Source organism: Rhinoderma darwinii, chromosome 2 (assembly GCF_050947455.1).
Source record: "Rhinoderma darwinii isolate aRhiDar2 chromosome 2, aRhiDar2.hap1, whole genome shotgun sequence".
Classification (NCBI taxonomy): domain Eukaryota; kingdom Metazoa; phylum Chordata; class Amphibia; order Anura; family Rhinodermatidae; genus Rhinoderma; species Rhinoderma darwinii.
The window spans coordinates 284,910,842-284,930,146 of record NC_134688.1 but is presented as its reverse complement, the minus strand read 5'-3'; the positions used below and the strand labels follow the sequence as shown (position 1 = coordinate 284,930,146).

At 42.5% G+C, this 19,305-nt stretch overlaps 1 protein-coding gene across 1 annotated transcript in view; it reads left to right on the top strand.

Moving 5' to 3' along the window:
- CLSPN (claspin) overlaps window positions 1-19,305 on the top strand; it is a 78,817-nt gene that overhangs the window by 13,415 nt on the left and 46,097 nt on the right. The window contains exons 6-8 of the mRNA XM_075853366.1: window positions 4,136-4,208; window positions 4,302-4,410; window positions 8,061-8,572. Coding sequence (XP_075709481.1) covers window positions 4,136-4,208; window positions 4,302-4,410; window positions 8,061-8,572 — 694 coding nt within the window. The remainder of the gene's footprint in view (window positions 1-4,135; window positions 4,209-4,301; window positions 4,411-8,060; window positions 8,573-19,305) is intronic.

The following is a 19,305-nucleotide window of genomic DNA, read 5'->3' as shown; positions in this document are numbered from 1 at the left end:
CTAGTGTGAAACTGGATGCCACCTTGGGGCCCAGAACCTTCATACAAAAGCGGAGAGAGGACTCCCTGCTGCAGGGTGGACCGTTTCTGCAGGAAAGGACACCTGTGGCGAGTCTGTCAAACACCAATCACAGGAAAGTGGGTCTCCGACGGAGTCGGGCAGATCTAGATTGGTTGGCAATCCATCTAAAACAAGCCGCAGTATCCAAAGCAATTTTGTGAGTTGGTCAGGTAGAACTCCAAATCGCAGGAAGCGCTAATGGGACAGGCAAATAGGGACGTGCAGGCTCCCGTCCCTTAATGTTAACTGAGAGGTCACCCTGTTCCATGGAGAATATCATGTACTAGAGGGACTCCATGCGGAAGTGACGGATCTTGACAAATGCGTTCAGACCTTTCAGGTCTAAAATGAGAAGAATTGAACCATCCATTTTAGGAGACAACAAAGATTTGAGTAAAACTCTTAGCCTGGAGGAACAGGGGCAATGACTTCTTGACTTAAGATTGCTCGAAAAAAGGCGATTGCTCGAAAAAAGGCGATTGCTCTGGCAGGTGAAGGGGGTCTGGACTGGAAGAACCTGTCAGGGGTAAGGTGTACAAATTTTAATCTAGTACCCGGAATACACTACTTCCCGCACCCAGATGTCCAGGATGCAAGAGCCAGATGTGCTTGAAAAAATAAGTACCGCCCACGCGAGACCTAAAAGGGCTTTACCTTCATACAGGACTCCATACCCCCCCCCCCCCCCACACTACAGCATTAGCGACCTGAGAGTGGATGCACCAAGAGGAATTGAGCTTGAATGATGATTTGTTCCCCGTCCCGGTGGTACCGCTGTACAGATTCCTGTGGACCTAGGAATCTGCGGAAAGGACAAAAACAAGGCCCCGGTTTCCTTGGATTCACTATGTACCTTAGTTTGAGGCAGTTGAGTGCTTTTCCCACCTGTTGCTTCCAAGATGATTTTGTCCAAGCAGGCTCCAAAGTGGGATGCGGGACATAGGACACAGTATTTCCACCTAAGGTACCTTTGGGGAAGGAGCCTGTAGCGGCGCTTTGAGCAAGGAGTCGCCCGATGCAGAAGAGTGCGCCAGAGGGATGCACCAAAAAAAATTGCACGAAAAATGCATCATGTGCACAGGTAGAGGGGGGGTTTGGAATAGCACCTGTCCTAATGTATACTTCATCCCCAGAATGTAAGACCAGCTGGGTAGTCTCCATGTGTTGGCTTTAGTGAGGTGGGACGCTGGTGGGGAGCAAAGCGGACGACCTTTCGGCTGGTGGGCGACAGGAGTTTGCGCTCCTGTCCCTCTTGTTTTCATCATGGCATTGGTACAACCGTTAAACAGTGCCCGCCAGACATTAGGGAAAGTAAGGTGACTGCGTTGCCCCTGTTACCCCGCTGGAAGGAAAGAAAAAATAAATGAACTTAAAGAGGCTCTGTCACCACATTATAAGTGGCCTAGCTTCTACATAATGTGATCGGCGCTGTAATGTAGATTATAGCAGTGTTTTTTTATTTAGAAAAACAATCATTTTTGACGGAGTTATGACCTATTTTAGCTTTATGCTAATTACTTTCTTAATGGACAACTGGCCGTGTTTTTACTTTTTGACCAAGTGGGCGTTGTGGAGAGAAGTGTATGATGCTGACAATCAGTGACCAATCAGCATCATACACTTCTCTCCATTAATTTACTCTGCACATAGTGATCTTACTAGATCACTATGTGCAGCCACATACGCACATATTAACGTTACTCAAGTGTCCTGACAATGAATAGGCATCACCTCCAGCCAGGACAGGATGTGTATTCAGAATCCTGACATGTCTCTAACGTTTGTGGTTGATTAACAGCACCGCAGGCATAGTCTCGTGAGATTACGCTGTAAACTGCCATTTACTACGAGACTACGCCTGCTGTGCTGTAAATCAAACGTTAGCGAAGTGTCAGGATTCTGAATACACATGCCGTTCTGGTTGGAGATGTCTATTCACTGTCAGGACACTTGAATAACGTCAATGTGTGTGTATGTTGACTGCACATAGTGAACAATGCAGGATCACTATGTGCAGAATAAATGAATGGAGAGAAGTGTATGACGCTGACTGGTCAGCGTCATACACTTCTCTCCACAACGCCCACTTGGTCAAAAAGTAAAATACGCTCCGTTGTCCATGAAGAAACTCATTAGCATAAAGCTAAAATAGTTCATAACTCCATCAAAAATGATAGTTTTTCTAAATAAAAAACACTGCTGTAATCTACATTACAGCGCCGATCACATTATGTAGAAGTTGGGCCACTTATATGGTGACAGAGCCTCTTTAAAGGCAAAAGACAGCTTTCTGTAACAAATTAGTTACTTGCAATGCAAAGCCATCCGCAGACGGTAATAAAGTGCAATACGTGCATATAGACCCCAATAAAATGTACTGTTTTTAATTAGGGATACACTATGCATTGAAACTTCGATACTGTTTTTCGATACTGTGCAATCCCAAACGGTTCAATACCGCTATTTCAAGTATTTTGATACTAAGCTGTGCGGCTGCACATCTCAGTATAGGAACACATGAATGTATGAGAGCGGGGCTGCGGCTGTGTGAGGCTGGGTTCGCACGACCTATTTTCAGACGTAAACGAGGCGTATTATTCCTCGTTTTACGTCGGCAAACATCTGCCCATTCATTTGAATGGGTTTGCCGACGTACTGTGCCGACGACCTGTCATTTACGCGTCGTCGTTTGGCAGCTGTCAAACGACGACGTGTAAAATGACTGCCTCGGCAAAGAAGTGCAGGACATTTCTTTGCAACGTAATTTGAGCCGTTCTTCATTGAAGTCAATGAAGAGCAGCTCAAGATTTACGAGTGTCAGACGCCTCGCATAATGCGAGGAGGAGCTTTTACGTCTGAAACGACGCAGCTGTTTTCTCCTGAAAACAGTCTGTCTTTTCAGACGTAAAAGGTAGCTAGCGTGTGAACATACCTGAATAGTCATTGCCCCACTCCTGAGTCCTGACAAGTGCGCGCCGTCAGAATGAGTTGATGCTGCCAGCGCTGCACTAATGATTGCCGGCAATAAAGACAGAACATGGCAGGCGCACTGCAAAACACCCCCGTGTTCTGTCCTCCGTGCCTGCGCTGCCGCTCATTAGTGCAGTGCCGTCCGCATTACCTCCTGCTGACCGCGTGCGCACTTGTCATGAGCGGGGCAATGGCTGTATTACACAGCCGCAGCCCCGCTCTAACGGCGGAGATCAGAGAAACCTCTCATCTCCGCCGCTATTCCCCTGAATGCTGCGATCAAAGCTGACTGTAACGCGATTGAGGGACATACCATATATGGGCAGACAGCCCAGGGTCCATTGAAGGACCCCAGGGCTGTCTGACCATATTTCCTAATAGGGCATACTTAGGTATGTCCTAACCACTGCCTGTTTACTATCCGTACACAGGCTAATGTACTGGCATATAGCTATATGCAATACATTAAAGTTTAAAAATAAAGTAAAAACAAAGTAATAAATAAAAACAAAATACATACACTATTTTTACAATAAACCTTAAAATAAGTCAATACATAAAATATACACATTCGGTATCGTTGCGAAGGTGATCACCTTCAACAATTTTTTTGCGTCATTTATGATCTGTACGCTGTAAAAAATAAAATAAAAACTGCTTTCTTTCACTTACTAATGTGAGGCACGAGGTGTAATGAATTTAACCTCCGTGCCTCATTAATGGTAATTAATCCCATCATGTACCTTACACAATAACCCATTGACTGAGGAACATGATGGGGTTAATTACTATTAATGTGAGGCACATTCAAAATTCAATAACACCTCGCGCCTCACATCAGAAAATGGAAGATTTTTTTATTATTACTGTTGGCAAAGTATCATTTTGGTATCGAAATCGCAATACTACACGAAGTATCGGTATCGAAGTCCAAATTCTGCTATCGTGACATCCCTATTTTTAATACATCTTTACTACTTTGAGGACTAAAAAAAAAGAGTATTAAGAGATGGTAAAGTACAAGAGATCTACAATTTCTTAAACTATGTCTTCAAATAAGGTTCATCTGACTTTTTTAAAATGTATTTCTTTTTTTATATTTAAGGAGAGAAAAGCAGCACGAATAAGCAAGGAAGCCATAAAGCATTTGCACAGTGAAACACAAAGGCTCTTGCGAGGCAAGCTTTAGTTCATATTTGTACAAATCGTTGCAATGTATTTAGTCCAGGATTAGTACAAAAATTGAAATTGTACAAATTTGATTTTCTTAGAGTCTGCTGTGTCTCTGCCATATCACGTACCTCAACCTAAAAGTATCCATGACTTTTTCAAGCGTCGATCAAGACCAGTTTGTCACGGAAATGCAATGCAGCTAATCAAGTAAGAATATTCCTTTTAAAGAAAGTGTCCATTATATAAGATGATCTGTGGCCGCATCCATGTTGCAAAAAATCAAGTGTTTAATAACGCAGCCCCAGAAAAACGTATGTAAAGTTTAGACTCCTGCAGGAGTCCTTGTCAAGCATGCTTAACAAACACTCCTGGATGAGTCGAAACGTTGCATGCACTTTTTTGGGTCTGTTACTAAACAATTTATTTTTTGCAATATGGATGCTGTCACTGATCTTATTTATGTTTGACATAATGGTTTGAAATTGAGATTGTTTGGACATAGGTGATTTTTATATATTTTTTCTTATAATTAGTAAGTGCTGTAGGCAACCAAACCTTATTAACCCCTTCCCGACCACCCCACGTAGATTAACGGGCTGCAGCAATGGTCGTTGTGCCTGCAGCCCGTTAATCCACGTGTGCTCCTAACAGAGCACACAGGCACTCCTCGCAGCCCGGCTTCTCCCAGTACGGGCTGCTACTAGCAGCCTTAGTACTGGGGAAAAACATCGGGTCGGTTCACAGCGGTGAGCCGAACCGATTAACCCCTTAAATGCGGCAGTCAATAGCGACCGACGCATTTTTGTTATAGCAACATTGGCACCCCCGCTACGCGGTTGCAGGGGGGGGGGGGGGCGATTGCAATGGCAACCGGAGGCCTAACAAAGGCTTCCGGTCTGCCATCTATGGAAGGCGATTAGGTCCTGTTATGCCTCCTGTTAGTGTGAAACTGACAGGTATAATACCCTGCAATACATATGTATTGCAGGGTATTATAACAACGATCCAACAATTGGATCTTCAAGTCCCTAGTGGGACTAAAAAAAAAAAAAAAGTTACTAAAAAATTTTACAAAAGTAAAATGTAAAAAAAAAATAAAAATAAAAGATCGGCCTATTTCCCTTATATTATTAGAAAAAAATAAACTATGCATAATTGGTATCGCCGTGTCCGTAATGGCCTGAACTATAAAAATATAATGTAATTTATCCCGCACGGTGACCGCCATACAAATAATACAAAAAACGAAACCAGAATCATTATTTTTAGTCACTTCAGCTCCCAAAAAAATGCATGAATAGGGATCAAGAAGTCGCATGTACCCAAAAAAATTTATTAAAATGGATTTTCCGACAAGAAAAAGAAATTTGTAAATTTCCCCTCTACTTTGCTTTAATTCCTGTGAAACACCTAAAGGGTTAAACTTTCTAATGCTGTATTGAATACTTTGAGGGGTGCAGTTTTTAAAATTGGGTGACTTATGGGGGTTTCTAATATATAAGGCTTTCAAAGCCACTTCAGAACTGAACACCAGTACCTATAAAAATAAGCTTTGGAAATTTTCTTGAAAATGTGAGAAATCGCTGCTAAAGTTCTAAGCCTTGTGATGTCATAGAAAAATAAAAGGGTGTTCAAAAAATGATGCAAATATAAAGTAGACCTATGGGTGATGTTAATTAGTAACTATTTTGTGTGGTATTACTATCTGTCTTACAAGCAGATACATTTAAATTCAGAAAAATGCAAATTTTCTCTAAAGTTTGGTGATGCCCACAAACAAATATTGCATTTATTGATCTAATTTTTCCACTAACATAAAGTACAAAATGTCACGAGAAAACCTTCTCAGAATCGCTTGGATAGGTAAAAGCATTCCCAAGTTATTACCACATAAAGTGACACGTCAGATTTGAAAAAATTGTCTGTGCCACAAGGCCAAAACAGGCTGTCCTGAAGGGGTTAAAGAAAGTAGATCAGTAGTTTTTACATATTTTGTTAGAAATTAGCACTAGTGATTGACTGTATGTCATTCCCATAGAGTTTGAATGTGGCGGCAGCGCATTCTTGTCCAGTGCTCCCTTCAAACTCCTCATTGCCCTGGTCATGTGGCTTGGGGCGGTGGGGACCAGCTACCGCCTCATGCACACCACCGTAAAGGTTTTTACAAATTCGTTTCAGACGGCTAAGGATACACATCCGTAGCCGTCCGCAACTGCGGAAGATCCCATGGACTTCTACGAGCGAATCCATGCCGCAATTGCGGACAAGAATAGGACATGTTCTATAATTTGGCGATCATTTATACGGCCCAGACACGCATTCGTAAATATACAGAAAGGTGTCTGTGACCAATAGAAATGAATGGGTCCGCAATTTCATCCGTAAATTACGGTAGTGTGCATGGGGCCCTGTAAAGAGAAACAGATTCTCTTTGTTTGAAGGGATTGTGCAGGAGTTAAGATATTTTATGTATAGAATCTATAATAGTCATCTGTGTAAGCAGCACTTTGCTCAGATGCAGGCAAAAAGCCACTTGAAGAGAACCTTTCACCTGCCCATACATGTGCAGCGTGTAATAGGTATGGCTTCACAAACACTCTCTCACTTGACATTTTTTTTTCCTGTCTTCCTCCGTTATTTACATATCGGTGCGGTTATATTTGAAGCCCGATATGTAAATAAGCCCCTGAACTGTCAATGGGGCGTTTCTATCTAACTAAATGGCAAGGGGGCGTGATGTCTTCTCTCTGAAGCTGTCCAATCCGCTACGGACAATGTCAGGGCGATTTGCGTTGGGTGAACACAGACTGCTGGTTCTGCAGTGCTCTCTGTCTGTGTGTATTCTCGCAGGAGGGAACACAGCGCAAGCCGCCCTGACACTGCAGCTAATTGGACAGTGTCAGAGCGAAGACATCACGCCCCCTTGCCGTTTAGTTAGATAGAAACGCCCCATTGACAGTTCAGGGGCTTCTTTACATATCGGGCGCCAATTATAATGGCACCGATATGTAAATAACGGAGGAAGTTAGAAATATAATTTTAAGTGAGACAGGGTTTGTGCTGCACATGTATGGGCAGGTGAAAGGTTCTCTTTAAATAGCAATCTGTGTAACCGCTCCTGGCTTGCTACTGTGAGTAGGGTGGGAGTGAACCACTACTTTTTTATTTTTATATATATATAACTCACAATGTAGTACAATATATTCATCAATAAAAAAAAAATAATCCTAGAATAATTCCAGGTACTCTGTTCTCGGTCAAACAAGGAACATATACGATGGTCGAACAGCCACAGTCTAAATGGATAAACTACAAATACATAATGCAGTACATCATATGTGCAATGTATTGCATGCACATTTTACGAACCGAATGTGAAAAAAAAAAAAAAAGCTAAATTCAACATAACGTTGCACATGTGGGATTCGCAGTTTAAAAGTATATCAAATTGACTTTGGAATAGCATCAAAGTAATTACAGAGGGTGCACAGTTAGAGCAGGTAATTTAAAGGTAATGTCCAGTATCTGGATTCTCCACGTATCCCAGGGACATACTCACTGGAGGCTTCCAAGACAGATGCGAGTCCAGCTCTTAATGACCTAGGTGAAAAAAGGATAATTGGGTCTTATACCATACATCCCACACATTTGGGAATCTTTGGGAACAACCTTTATGGCGGTATACCACTTTTTCCATTAGAAAGCGTTAACTAATTTAGTGGCCACATTTTTAATGAATGTGTATTACAAAGTGTAAGTACAATTTGCTTCTCGTACAGCCACAGGGGAACTATTTTGTGCTGTTTACATGTTCAAGAAGGCCGTCTTATCTATTGTATCACTTTTGTATTTTGTAGGTCTTCCACATACCATCCTTTAAGTGCTGAAGCAAATCCCACTGAGGCTGAAGGTTGTGACTCTGCCTCAGCACCAGAATGTAAGGTAGATTGTGAAGTATCTCCCCAGGAGCTGCAACCTGCTGCCCTAGAAGCTGTGACCGATACTTCTGCAGATGGTGGTATCTTGGAGAACAAAACAATACTTGTTAAGAATTCAGAAAAATCAACTTTACTTTTTGGTACTGATATAGCACATCAAACATTTGCTAATCCGGATAATGAGGAATACGTTCAAGAAGAGACCAACGGAATGTTGCAAGATATTGCCGAACCAGAACTCGAAAGCACAACATGTGGCCATGCTAATGCAGCGGAGAACAGATGCTTGATTATTGCTGTGGGTCAAAATAAGCCCAAGCTGTCCAAACTGGAAAAATTACGTGCCCTGGGAATCAACCTGTCAATAAAACCTCGCCTCTGTTCAGATGATGGATGTTTCGTTAATTTAGATGAGCCGGAGCCAAATAAAGGTACTTGATTGCTTTGTAAATTGGGGTTAAAAGAGGGATCAAATACTTGAATTGTGAGTTTGGAGTGTTCTTGAGCTCTGAGTGACTCTTGCCTACCAATCTCTGACCACTCCTTTAACCCCTTAATGACCGGGCCATTTTGCACGTTAATGACCAAGGATTATTTTAGTTTTTTTCACGGTCGCATTCCAAGAGTCGTAACTTTTTTTTATTCTGTCGACATAGCCGTATAAAGGCTTGTTTTTTGCGGGACGAGTTGTATTTTGTAATTGTACCATTTTTAGATGCTTATAATATATCAATTAACTTTTATTAACTTTATTTTAGGAGAGAATTGAAAATAAGCAGCTATTCCAGCATTAATTTTCACGTTATAAATTTACGCCGTTTACTATGCAGCGTAAATAACATGTTCACTTTATTCTATGGGTCGGCACGATTATGGGGATACCAAATATGTAAAGGTTTTATATGTTTTCCTACGTTTGCACAATATAAAGCCTTTTAGAAAAAAATTACTTGTTTTTGCATCGCCGCATTCCAAGAGACGTAATTTTATTTTTCCGTCTGTGGCTGTATGTGGGCTTGATTTTTGCGGGCCAATGTGTAGTTTTTATTAGTACTATTTTGGGGTACATAGGACTTATAGGTTAACTTTTATTTTATTTTTTTATGGGGGGGAATGGGAATTTTTGCATTTTTTTTTTTTACGCCGTTCATCCGTCGGTTTAATTAATGTGTTCATATTATTGGTCAAGTTGTTACGATCGCGGGGATACCATATATGTGCATGTGTGATTTGTTTTGACACTTTTACTAAATAAAACCACTTTTTGGGCAAAAAAAGTAGTTTTATTTGATTTTGACTGTCATTTATTTTATTTATTTTTTCACAAACTTTATTTAACTAATTGACATTTTTTTTTTAAAGTCCCACCAGGGGACTTCACTATGCGATCTGTTGATCGCATATATAATGCTTTGGTATACTTAGTATACCGAAGCATTATTGCCTGTCCGTGTAAAACTGACAGGCAACCTGTTAGGTCATGCCTCCGGCATCGCCTAACAGGCATTTGCTGAAGACAGACCTGGGGGTCTTTGTTAGGCCCCCGGCTGTCCTGGAAACCCGACGTCGACCCGCGATTTGTTTGCGCGGGCGCCGATCGGGTGACAGAGGGAGCTCCCTCCCTCTGTCAAACACATCAGATGCCGCTGTCACTATTGACAGCGGCATTTAATGGGTTAAACTGCCGGAATCGGAGCGCGCTTCGATTCCGGCAGTTGCAGCAGGAGCCAGGCTGTGTAGAACAGCCGTGCTCCTGCCGCTGATCGCATGGGTACACTGGCAGTACCCGCGCCATCACATGACGGATATATCCGTCCTCCTGGGCGAACTAGCAGCTGCGGAGGGCGGATATATCCGTCCTTCGGCGTTAAGAGGTTAAAAAAAAATATATGTAAGAATAAAGATATTGTTGTCCATCTGAACTTCAGTTTTAACATGCTGCTCAGGGTTGAAAGTAAGTTTGCCACCTGATTAACTAAGAAATGCTGGGGCCGTTATACATTTGTGTATAATTTAATTTGCAAAGAAAATGTGTTCTGTGAGATTTGAGGGGAGGCTTGCCCAATATTCAGGAGATTAACATGCAATGTACATTGGGGTTACGGAGTCACTGGGGCACGTGTAGGTGAATTCTCTGCTTGTGGACACGGAGGACTAATCCACGCTGCAGAGTTGCTTGAGATACGTGTCAGGTAGGCACAGATTGGCATGTGCCTGAGAGAGACATAAGAGGCAATCGGACTGCAAATGTGTTGAGCTATATTCAACTAAAGTAAGGACCCAGGCTTTTATAACCTGATTTCTTACCTCTGTGTTTGGACAAGATATGAGGGCAGTTATCTGCTGATGGGGGAGAATGATGTCCTCCCAAATGGTTTATGGAGAAATCTGTGCTAATTAGCCCTGGCAATGGACATGAGTTCACTGCACATAACCACTTCATTTGACTGAACTTCTCACTATTTTTGTATATTGTGACCCTCCCTCCTGTTATAATGTGATGCCTAGTCAATTCAGTGGTCATCACAATATGGTGTCCTTTGGGTCAGTTCACATGTAGGTTTTTGTCAGGCAGAAAAAAAAATCTCAATTCCTTCAGGATATTTGAGATTTTGAAATGCCAGGTTTTTTTTTTTTTGTTTTTTTCTTTTTTGCCGTGGTGTTTGTTAGGTGTTTTTTAAAAAAAAAATAAAAATAAAAAAATGAATCCAATACAAAAATTGCAGGCTGTTTTTGGCAAAACAAAACAAAAACGCTTCAAACGAAACCACCCCAAGAAAGAGCATGTCGCTTTTTTCCCGTGAGCAGTCAAAAGCAACCCTGGAAAAATAAAGCCTCTGCCTCCCATAGAAGGCGATTTGGGGCATTGTTTAGCGCTGATTACGATGTGTTTTCCTTGTCAAAATCGGCACCAAAAAACGCTGTATAATGCTTGTGTATATACAGTACTGTTAAAAATAAATAAAATCGCAAAATCATAACTTATTTGCATAATTGCAAATGCACTGGAAATACTACACGTTCCATTACAAATCAAAACCATAACAAAATTAATCCAGTTTGTGTTAATCCTTTACAGAAAGTAAAGAAAACGAAATATTAGGCTGTGCAAAAAAAATACCAGTGCTAGCATTTTTCTTTTTAAATCCCCAAATTTAATGTATAAACTGAAAAAAATGTTTCAGATTTCACTTTACTGAACTAATATTTAGTGGCATAACCATTGCTTCTGAGAACTGCTTGACATTGTGTTGCATGGAGTCGACCAACTTCTGGCACCTCTGAACAGGTAGTCCAGTCCAGGAGGATTGGATGACATTCACACTTCTGCATTTTTGATGTGACCCCACAAGTTCTCTATGGGATTGGGCCGGCCACTCCATTACCTCAATCCTATTTGTCTGTGATCAAGATGTTCGCTTACTGGTGGGTTTTGGGTCATTGTCATGTTGAAACACCCATTTGAAGGGCATTTCTTCAAGGCACATGATCAAGTATTTTGATATATTCAAACTGATCCATGATCCCTTGTATGCGATAAATACGCCCAACACCATAGTATAAGAAACATCCCCATATCATGATTTGTGCGCCTCCATGCTTTACGGTCTTCACAGTGTACTCTGGCTTGAATTCAGTGCTTGGGGGTCGTCTGACATACTGTCTGTGGCGACTAGACCCAAAAAGAAAAATTTTGCTTCCATCAGTCCATAAAATGTTGTGCCATTTCTTTTTGGGCCAGTCAATGTGTCCCTTGGCACATTTTAAGCTATTCAGGACATGTGGTTTGTTTTTCTCAACAACGGGACTTTGCGGGAAGTCCTTGCTGGTAACTTGGCTTCACTTAATCGTCTTCTGATTGTATCAGTGATCACTGGTAACTTTAGATATTCTTTGAGCTTTCTGGAGGGGATCATTGGCTGAGCCTTTGCCATTTTGGCTATTCTTCGATCAATTCGAACAGTATTTCCCCGCTTCCTTCCGCGTCTTTCAGGTTTTCCTTGCCACTTCAAGGCATTTGAGGTTATAGCTGAGCAGCCTATAATTTGCTGCACTTTTCTATATGTTTTTCCCTCTCCAACTTTTAAATCAAAGTACGTTTTTCATCAGAACGATGTTTGGGATGACCCGTTTTTCCCCAGTATTTCAGAAGGAAATGCACTATAATCAAAATGTGCAAAATTTGCCACCCTCCTACCTTAACCCTTTCATGACCAAGGGTCATTGATGCCCCTGTGTCCAGGTCAAATTTTCAATTTTTGATATGCACTTCTTTAAACGATATCTTTGGAACCGCTTTGAATATCACAACTATTTTTACTTTGTTTTTTTATACAAAACTTGGGGATTTCATTTTCTATATTCGTTTAATTCAATGTTTTTATTATGAGCAGACAAATCACTACAAATTAAAGAAAAAATACTTTTTTTGTAATTTTTATATATATATATATATATATATATATATATACATATACACACACGACCGTGAACAAAATGGCAGACAACAACGGATAAATGGTCAGTTTTTCATGGTTGTTTTGAATCCATTTCCCGACACTCCGTTTTTAACCGGAATGTGCCATCTGCTTTTCATGGACGTTAAAAAAAAAAAAAAAAAAACTATTAAAAAAAAAAGGATTCATTTTATTTGTTAGGGCTTTTTGTCCCAACCCCCTGAAAACACCACAGTGCCCATGTAGATAGTGCCACATTGCCCACTGTAAATAATGCCAGTGCCCACTGTATATAGTGCCACAGTTCTTCCTGTAGATAATGCCCACCTAGTGCCACAGTGCCCATGTAGATAGCGCCAGTGTCCCCTGTAGAGTGCCAATACTCTGCCACAGTAACCATGTAGATAGTGCCGCACCCCCTTGTAGATAGCAACATCCCCTTGTATTTAGCAATATCCCCGCTGCAGATAGCACCACTGTAGCTCTGTAGGAGCGTAATCCCTCTGGCCGAAGATTCCGCTCCTACAGGAAGCCCCTGATGTCTCTGTCCATATATGGACAGTGACGTCAGGGGTTAACTTTAAAAGTGGAATCCCCTGCCAGAGCGGGGATTCCGCTCCAGGAGTAGCCCTTGACCTCACTGTCCATATATGGATAGTGACACCAGGAGCTTCTTCAGTAGCGGAATTCCCGGCCAGAGTGTCGGCTGGGGATTCCGCTCCTAGAGAGAGCCACCGACGTGTCTGTGCAAATGGACAGTGACGTCAGGGGCTCTGTCTAAAAGCGGAATCCCTGGCCAGTGCAAACTGACACGGGGGATTCCGCTCCTAGAGTCAGTTCAGGTGGCGCTATTTAGAGTGGGGGGTGCGATCAGCAGGGATGGAAAGACGTGGGGGCTCCCTCTAGGAGCAGAATCCTCGGCCAGAACAATGAGAAGTGTAGGACACTGGTCAGCGTCATACACTCCCCTGTACAACGCCCAGTTGGTGAATTAAGAAACGAGTTAGCATAAATCTAAAATGGTTTATAACTTGGTCAAAAATGATGTTTTTTTAAAAATAAAAACCACTGTTCTCTAAATTACAGCGCCGATCAGATTATGTAGGAGGGCATTTATGATCTGGTGACAGAGCCTCTTTAAATAAGGGCCAAAATTGACACCTGTTATTCCACAGAATGACTTCACCAATTTAACTCCTCACTGCTATTATTTTGAACAAGCCCCTTTTAACCCCTTAGTGACCACCAATACGCCTTTTCACGTGAGTCACTAATGGGCTTTAGGCTAGGCTGACGCCTTTTCACGTCAGCCTAGTCTAAGTCCTGCACGGGTCTCCCGTGCAGGCAGGAGCCGGGGCTCTGCTGTCTGACAGCTGAGCTCCTGCTCCAACGCCCGCGATCGAAGTTTACTTCGATCGCGGCCGTTTAACCCGTTAAATGCCGCCGTCAATAGCGACCGCGGCATTTAACTTTGTTTACAAAGGGAGTGCGCTCCCTCTGTCACCCATCGGCGGCCCGCGAATGCAATCGCGGGTCTCCGATGGGGTGCCATGGCAGCCGGGGGCTTGATAAAAGCCCCCAGGTCTGCCCTGGACATATGCCTGTTAGGACGCGCCGGAGGCACGTCCTAACAGATTGCCTGTCAGGTTTACACTGACAGGCAATAATGCTCTGGTGTACGAAGTATACCAAAGCATTATAGCAGCGATCGGAAGATCGCACAGTAAAGTCCCCTAGTGGGACTAATAAAATAAGTCATCAAAGTGAAATAAAGATTATTAATAAAAAGTACAGTAAAAAAATAAATTCATTTTTTTCCATAAAAAGTGGTTTTATTTAGTAAAAGTGTAAAAAAAAACAAACAAAAAAGTACACATGTGGTATCGCCGCGACCGTAATGACTACTTTAATAAAGTTAATATGTCATTTAAACCGCAAGGTGAACACCGTAAAAAAAAAAACCCGCAAAAAAACATGGCGAACTTGCCATTTTTTTCCATTGCCCCCCAAAAAAGTCATAATAAAAATGAATCAAGTCCCATGCACCCCAAAACAGTACCATTCAAAACTACGTCTTGTCCCGCAGAAAACAAGCCCAAAAAATTACGGCTCTTGGAAAGCGACGATGCAAAAACAAATAATTTTAGTTCAAAAGTGTTTTTATTGTGCAAAAGTCGTAAAACATAAAAAAACCTCCACATATGTGGTATCGCCGTAATCGTACCGACCCATAGAATAAAGGTAACATGTTAATTACGTCGCACAGTGAACTGCGTCAATTTAAAAACGCATAGAACAATGGCGGAATTTCAGGTTTTTGTTATAATCCCCCCCAAAAAGGTTAATAAAAGTTAATATAAAAATTATATGTACCCAAAAATGGTGCTATTAAAAAGCACAACTAATCCCGCAAAAAACAAGTCCTCATACAGCTATGTAGACGAAAAAATAAAAACGTTATAGCTCTTTGAATGCGACTATAGAAAAACGAATAAAATAGCTTGGTCATTAAGGCCTAAAATGGGCTGGTCACTAAGGAGTTAATGATTCAATCACTCAGAATGAGCGGCGTGCCTGTCCTAATTGTTGGCTCTGTTTTTTGTTTTTTTCTTCTACTTTACTACACTTCTAATAATTTGCTATGTAGAAATATCACTTCTACCAAAAACTTAGCAGACCAAGATCAATAACCTGATGATTCTATTTTTTTTGCGCACTTCTGTTTGTGTGTGTGTGTATCTGTTTGTTTGTGTGTATATATGCAAATGTCTGTCCTATATTGGCATCCAGACGCCTGAGCCATTTGACCCCAAATTTGGTACATCGGGTTAGGGCTGGGGGATTATGACCTTAATAAAAAAAATAAGATTAATAAACAATTTTAGGCCACACCCATTTTCACATGCTACACCCCCTATTTGCATGCCACGTCATTTAATTAATATTTATCTCCTAAGCCTGCTGTATACTACTGTGTATATAATATACCCCCGACACTGCCTTTCATACAACCTAATGTCCGTATAGCTGCCCCAATAGTGCCTAATAAAATAAATACTCGCCTAACCCCGTACCAAAAACAACCAGTGGAGGCGATCCCTCTGCTCCTCCGGTCTGTGTGTCTTGGCGCATATTTTCATATTCTGCTGGACTTATGCCATTTACCGGCGTTTCAGGCATCCTATTGGTCTTCGATGCCCGCCCCGTTTACTTTTTGATTAGCCTCAATGCCCACGCGCCATGGCAAGTGGACAGTGCACGTTCCAATGGTATATACACTGATGATGAGGGTTATATACAGGGATGATGGTGGGCTGGTATAAGCAGGGATGATGGGGTCCCTGTATATAGCCCCCATTATCCCTGTATATAGCCGCTATCATCCCTGTGTATACCCAACATCCCTGTATATACCAGCCCGCCATCCTCCCTGAATATACAATTGGGGCACTGTCCTCTCAACACGGCGCGCGGGCATTGAGGGGAGATGCTGTGGATGCCTGAAACACCGGTATATAGCAGTGCAGCGGACTCTGAAAATGTGTTCTGAGACGCTCATGGCTCGGTACAGACAGGTACAAGGCAGTGATGTCATCGCGCCTATCTGTGTTACACAGTGGATTGTAGAGCAGGGAACTGACGGATCCATGCTCTACCATAGGGTTCAACTGTTTCTTCGTCCTGAGGACGCCTCCTTTTTCTTTTACAACAGTTAAGATAAATCATCCCCATTGCATCTTGGTTTTCAGCCATGAATATTGAATTGGGTGGCAACTGCCAGTTGATCTTCCTGACTTCAGTGGGATCCTTTTGGACCCACTACGAAGTCTTGAAAAATAAAACCAAGTCCAGTTGAAGCTTAAAGCCACTCTGGCTGTGAGATTTTGTTTTCGCGTTACTAAGGTATATTGTATTTGGCTCCTAAGCCAACGACTACGCCTTCACGATCTAAACTTAGCAAATTTCAGCTCAACTAGCGTCCATTTGCAAAATGCTGCTGAAGGGGGCGTGGCCTGACTGAGCATGCTCTAGGATACACACCTCCTGTTTCTTATCCGATTTATATCCTGTGACAGTCTTCAAACTGCCCCACAAACGGTCCATCTTGTGCCTCAAGAGTGACCGGACCCGACTAGCCAGCACATTGCACATTATAGATGCCGAGGAAGGGGAAAACTCCGATATAACTGTCAGGATCGTGAAATCTACGCTGGCGTTGTAGGGACGTTTGTCCTCCAAGTAAGTAAAAGGGAGTGGCAGAGCGGCTCAAAGTTTCCCTGAAGGGTGTGTGGAGACCCGGCAGAGCGGTGAGTGGATTCCGGGTGACAGCATATCAGACTTGGCGGCCCTGCCTCCGATGAGTAAATGCCGAGCGGCAAGGCAAGGTCCCCGAGGCCACCTGATGATCGCAGGGAGAAAGCGAGCAGGAGGATGGAAAGGAATGGAGTGGAGCCCACACTCAAAGATGTTATGAGAGCCATTGCAAAAGTTAACTCTGCTATTCACTCTCTTGCCATGCAACTGGGATGCTTGAGAGAGGAACTTCTACAATTAAACAAGATGTACATAAAATTGCTGAGAGAACCACTGAGGTGGATGCTAGAGTGTCCGTAATAGAGGATGATCATTCCAAAGTTAAGAAAATGGCAAAACGGCCCAGGATGCTGTTGCTCTATGGTCCAAAACTGACGATTTGGAAAATAGATTACGATGCAATAATGTCAGAATTCTAGGCATACCTGAAAAAGAGCAAAGAGCGAATCCTACGGATTATATAGACCAATGGCTGGCGCAGAAGTTTGGCAGAGCAGAGTTATCTCCCTTGTATGCAGTCGAAAGGCCTCATAGAGTCCCTACGAGACCATTGCCGCCTGGGAAACCACCCAGGCTGACCCTGGCTAAAATCCTACCCTACAGGGATCGAGAGACACTCCTGCGTAAAGCTCGGGATCACCCTGATCTGACCATTAATGGATGTCGAATTTCTCTCTTCCTGGACTATTTAACGGATGTACAACGGAGAGCCAGATGCCTGGATATTAAAAGGAGGCTCCGGTAACTGCAACTGACTTATTCAATAATATATCCTGCCAAATTGAAGATTGCGGCATTGGGTCGCACACACTTTTTGGAGGACTCTACTGAAGCTCTGAAATGGGTGGACCGCCATGAAGGGCAATTGACAGAGGAACATGCTCCTGGATGATCTTTGTCTTATGAGGACATTCTGAAGTTCCTAGAGCCTGGTTATGGGAAGATGGTGTTGAACTGCAGGTCTGACAGGGCTGAAGTGTCACACGGTGACGGTTTGTCTATATGTTGTATTTTATTCTCCTGGAAGGATACCCGACTGGAGGGGTAGGGCGGGAAGGAGGGCTGTGAATTGCTACCTGTTCCGGCAATGTTGTATGATTTACCAATGCTGAAACTGTGGATGCCGATATGGCGAAGTTTTAAAGTGCATTCAGCTGTCACTGTTATTGTATGCCCACTCTTCCAGAGGGAGAGCAAATGTGTATGCATGGTTTTATATATTACTGTTTCAAGGGGTAAAGAGGCTCTGTCACTAGATTATAAGTGCCCTATCTCCTACATAATCTGATCGGCGCTGTAATGTAGATAAGTAGTTTTTATTATGATCCATTTTAGATCTATGCTAATGAGTTTAATAGACAACTGGGCGTTTTTTAACTTTTTACAAAGTGGGCGTTGTAAAGAGAAGTGTGACGCTGACCAATCCGCGTCATACAATTCTCTTCATTCAAGTTTAGCTGTACTCCCAGCACAACGTGATCTTACGAGATCATGCTGTGCTGTCCAATACTCCCACAGTCACTTTACCAAAGTGTCATGAGAGCGAATAGACATGCCTCTAGCCAGGAGGCGATGTCTATTCACACTCCCGACACTTCGGTAAAGTTTCTGTGGGACTTGCAGCACGGCGTAATCTCGCTGATACAGCAGATACAGGATGACTCATGTTCCTAGACAAAGTTTTTACAGGTATTTACAATTGTGACACGTCGAGGATCAGGTCAAAAGAAAAACCTCTGACGATACAAAAGGATGCTATGCTACAATATGTTGCTCCGATGGGATATGTGAAGGGTCTCATCTTGGGTCTTTACAGGTTACTATTGGATAAATACTTGGAGACCTTTCCTTTTAGTGGGATGAAGATATTCCGGTTATTACAGCGGATCAGTGTAATTGATATTCTGGAGGCTGTCCCTGATACAACTTTGGGTGAAGGTGCACGGCTGTCACAGCTATACATACCACATAGTGTACAAGACACCACAGCTGCTATATCGTATTGGTGTACGGTCGGATGCGAGCTGTCCAAGGTGCGGACAGGAAACTGCTAATGTGATACATATGTGATGGAGTTTTGTGCAGTTGCATACATTCTGGTCAGACGTTCTGGGAATCCTAGCTGAAGCATACTCAATAGATGTAACCAGTGACCCTAAGATTTGTATTTTAGGTTATGTTGAAGAACTTCTATTGGATATACAGGGTATAAGGGCGGTGGGACGTCTCCTTTTTATGTCGTGAGGAAACTAATAGCGTTCTATTGGACACAACCTATATCTCCTTCGAAAGCTGAGTTTATTGGGAAAGTGAACGTTCTGTTAAAGAGGCTCTGTCACCACATAAGTGCCCTATCTTTTACATAAGGAGATGGGCGCTATAATGTAGGTGAC